Source organism: Lathyrus oleraceus, chromosome 4 (assembly GCF_024323335.1).
Source record: "Lathyrus oleraceus cultivar Zhongwan6 chromosome 4, CAAS_Psat_ZW6_1.0, whole genome shotgun sequence".
Lineage (NCBI taxonomy): Eukaryota > Viridiplantae > Streptophyta > Magnoliopsida > Fabales > Fabaceae > Lathyrus > Lathyrus oleraceus.
Window position 1 is genome coordinate 262,105,633 of NC_066582.1, and position 2,171 is coordinate 262,107,803.

General features: G+C 36.1%; 1 protein-coding gene across 1 annotated transcript; it reads right to left on the reverse strand.

Annotated features, from left to right (window-relative positions):
- Positions 1-1,439: 1,439 nt before the first annotated feature.
- LOC127136983 (uncharacterized mitochondrial protein AtMg00810-like) lies at positions 1,440-1,925 on the reverse strand. The gene has a single exon (XM_051063483.1). It carries the CDS (start codon positions 1,923-1,925, stop codon positions 1,440-1,442), a length of 486 nt encoding a protein of 161 aa, XP_050919440.1.
- Between the last annotated feature and the right edge of the window lie 246 nt (positions 1,926-2,171).

Here is a 2,171-nt window from a genome sequence, read left to right on the forward strand (position 1 = left end):
GTTCTTCTCCTGAGAGATTTTAAGGGCGTGTTAGAGGATTCAACTAATTAACCTTTTCTATTCTTTAACCTTTTGGCTATTCCTGGAGCCAATATTTGACCAATTGGCACATCATTATAGTCAAATCATCTATATTCACTTTGTCAATAGATTGGTCCTTTTTCTCTGCAAAGTTTTCCTCTTTGTCAACTGGATCTCCATAAATCCCATCAGAATCCTCTTTGTCTTTCAATTTTTCAGGAGACTGAGTAGACATGTTGATATCAGATTCATCCAAAGGGGCTTCAGTAGTGTTATCAGGTTGGGCCAAGGATGTGGAGACATCCGACACAACACCAGTCTTAGATTTAATACCTAAAACTTGAGATATCAGTACACAAATATTGTTATCTATATCGTCTCTATCTACAACAATCATGCTATATTTACTCAAAGTAGTAACAAATCTAGGTCTATTATTGGTTTCAAAGGCTTCAACGTTTTCCATAACATTTGGCATAGCAGGACATTCTTCAGAAGCACCAACATTAGGTTCGACATTAATGGGATCAAGGTACAGGCTTGTCATCAAATGTGGTTTCTTTATAGTAGTAGAGGGTTCAGGGATTTTTACATTTTTAGCAGCCATAAATGGAAAGGAATAAGTACTTACTTCAGAGGGCCCGCCTTTTCTCAAAGTCGATGTTCTAGGATTTCTTATAGGAGTTGCATGGCCAGGAACCATAGAGAGGAGAACGACATCAGTAATAACTTCAGAGAGATCTATCTCAATATCATCATTCTTAGGGTTAGATTGCTCCTTGGTGTGTTTGCTAGGAGTTGAGACATTTTGGAGTTTTGAGGTATGGACTTTAAAGAGGAGATAGAGAGATGAGGGTGACTGAGAATAAAGTTGAGAGAGAGAGTAAGGAAGGTAGCGTGAATGATGTTGATATAGTAGCTAGGATGACGTGTTGGGAAAATAAGAAACGTTTGTAATGATTTTCCTTGAGTTTTGTGCACCATTAAATGGAGGGAAGAGAATATTTGATTCCCATATCTCCATATAAGTAATTTCTATAATTCTTAAAGCATGCAAATGCCCAATTAAGCCCTTAACTTTTCAAACTGGTTTACATCCAAAGCTTTAGTGAAAATATCTGCTAGTTGCTTCTTAGTAGCTACATGCTCAAGAGTAACAATTTTGTCTTCTACAAGATCCATGATTAAATGATGACGAATATCAATATGCTTAGTCATGCTATGCTGAATAGGATTCTTAGATATGTTTATAGCACTTAGGTTGTCACAATATAATATCATGACATCTTGCTGGACATTGTATTCCTCTAACATTTGTTTCATCCAAATTAATTGAGAGCAGATGCTTCCTGCTGTAATATATTCAGCCTCAACCGTAGATAATGACACACAATTTTGCTTCTTACGGAACCAATATATTAGATTATTTCGCAAGAAGAAACACCCTCTAGAAGTGCTCTTTCTATCATCAACATTGCAACCCAATCTGCATCACAGTATCCTATAAGCAAGGAACTTGCATTATGAGAATACAACATTCCATAATCACTAGTCCCATTGATGTATTTCAGAATCCTTTTCACTTGAGTAATATGAATCATTTTGGGTTCATAATGATACCTTGCACACAATCCTACAACAAATGTAATGCCAGGGCTGCTAGATGTAAGATACATCAAACTACCAATCATACTCTTGTACAGACTTTGATCCACATTTACACCTTCTTCATCTTTAGTCAACTTTAAGTGGGTTGGTGCAACTGTCCTTTTATAACTAGCATTTTCCATGTCAAACTTCTTTACTAAACTCTTAGCATACTTGCTTTGAGAGATAAAGATAATGTCATCCATTTGTTTGACTTGGAGACCAATAAAGTAAGTTAATTCACCAACAAGACTCATTTCAAATTCAAGTTGCATCTGCCTGACAAAATGTTGGACCATCTGGTTCGACATCCCTACAAACACAATGTCATCAATATATATTTGAGCTATCATGAGTTTACCATGCTCTTATTTAACAAATAATATCTTGTTTGTCCCTCCTTTCCTGTATCCATTATTGATAAGGAACTCAGTGAGCCTTTCATACCAAGCCCTAGGTGCTTGATTTAATCCATAAAGAGCTTTCCTTAGTTTTTAAACATG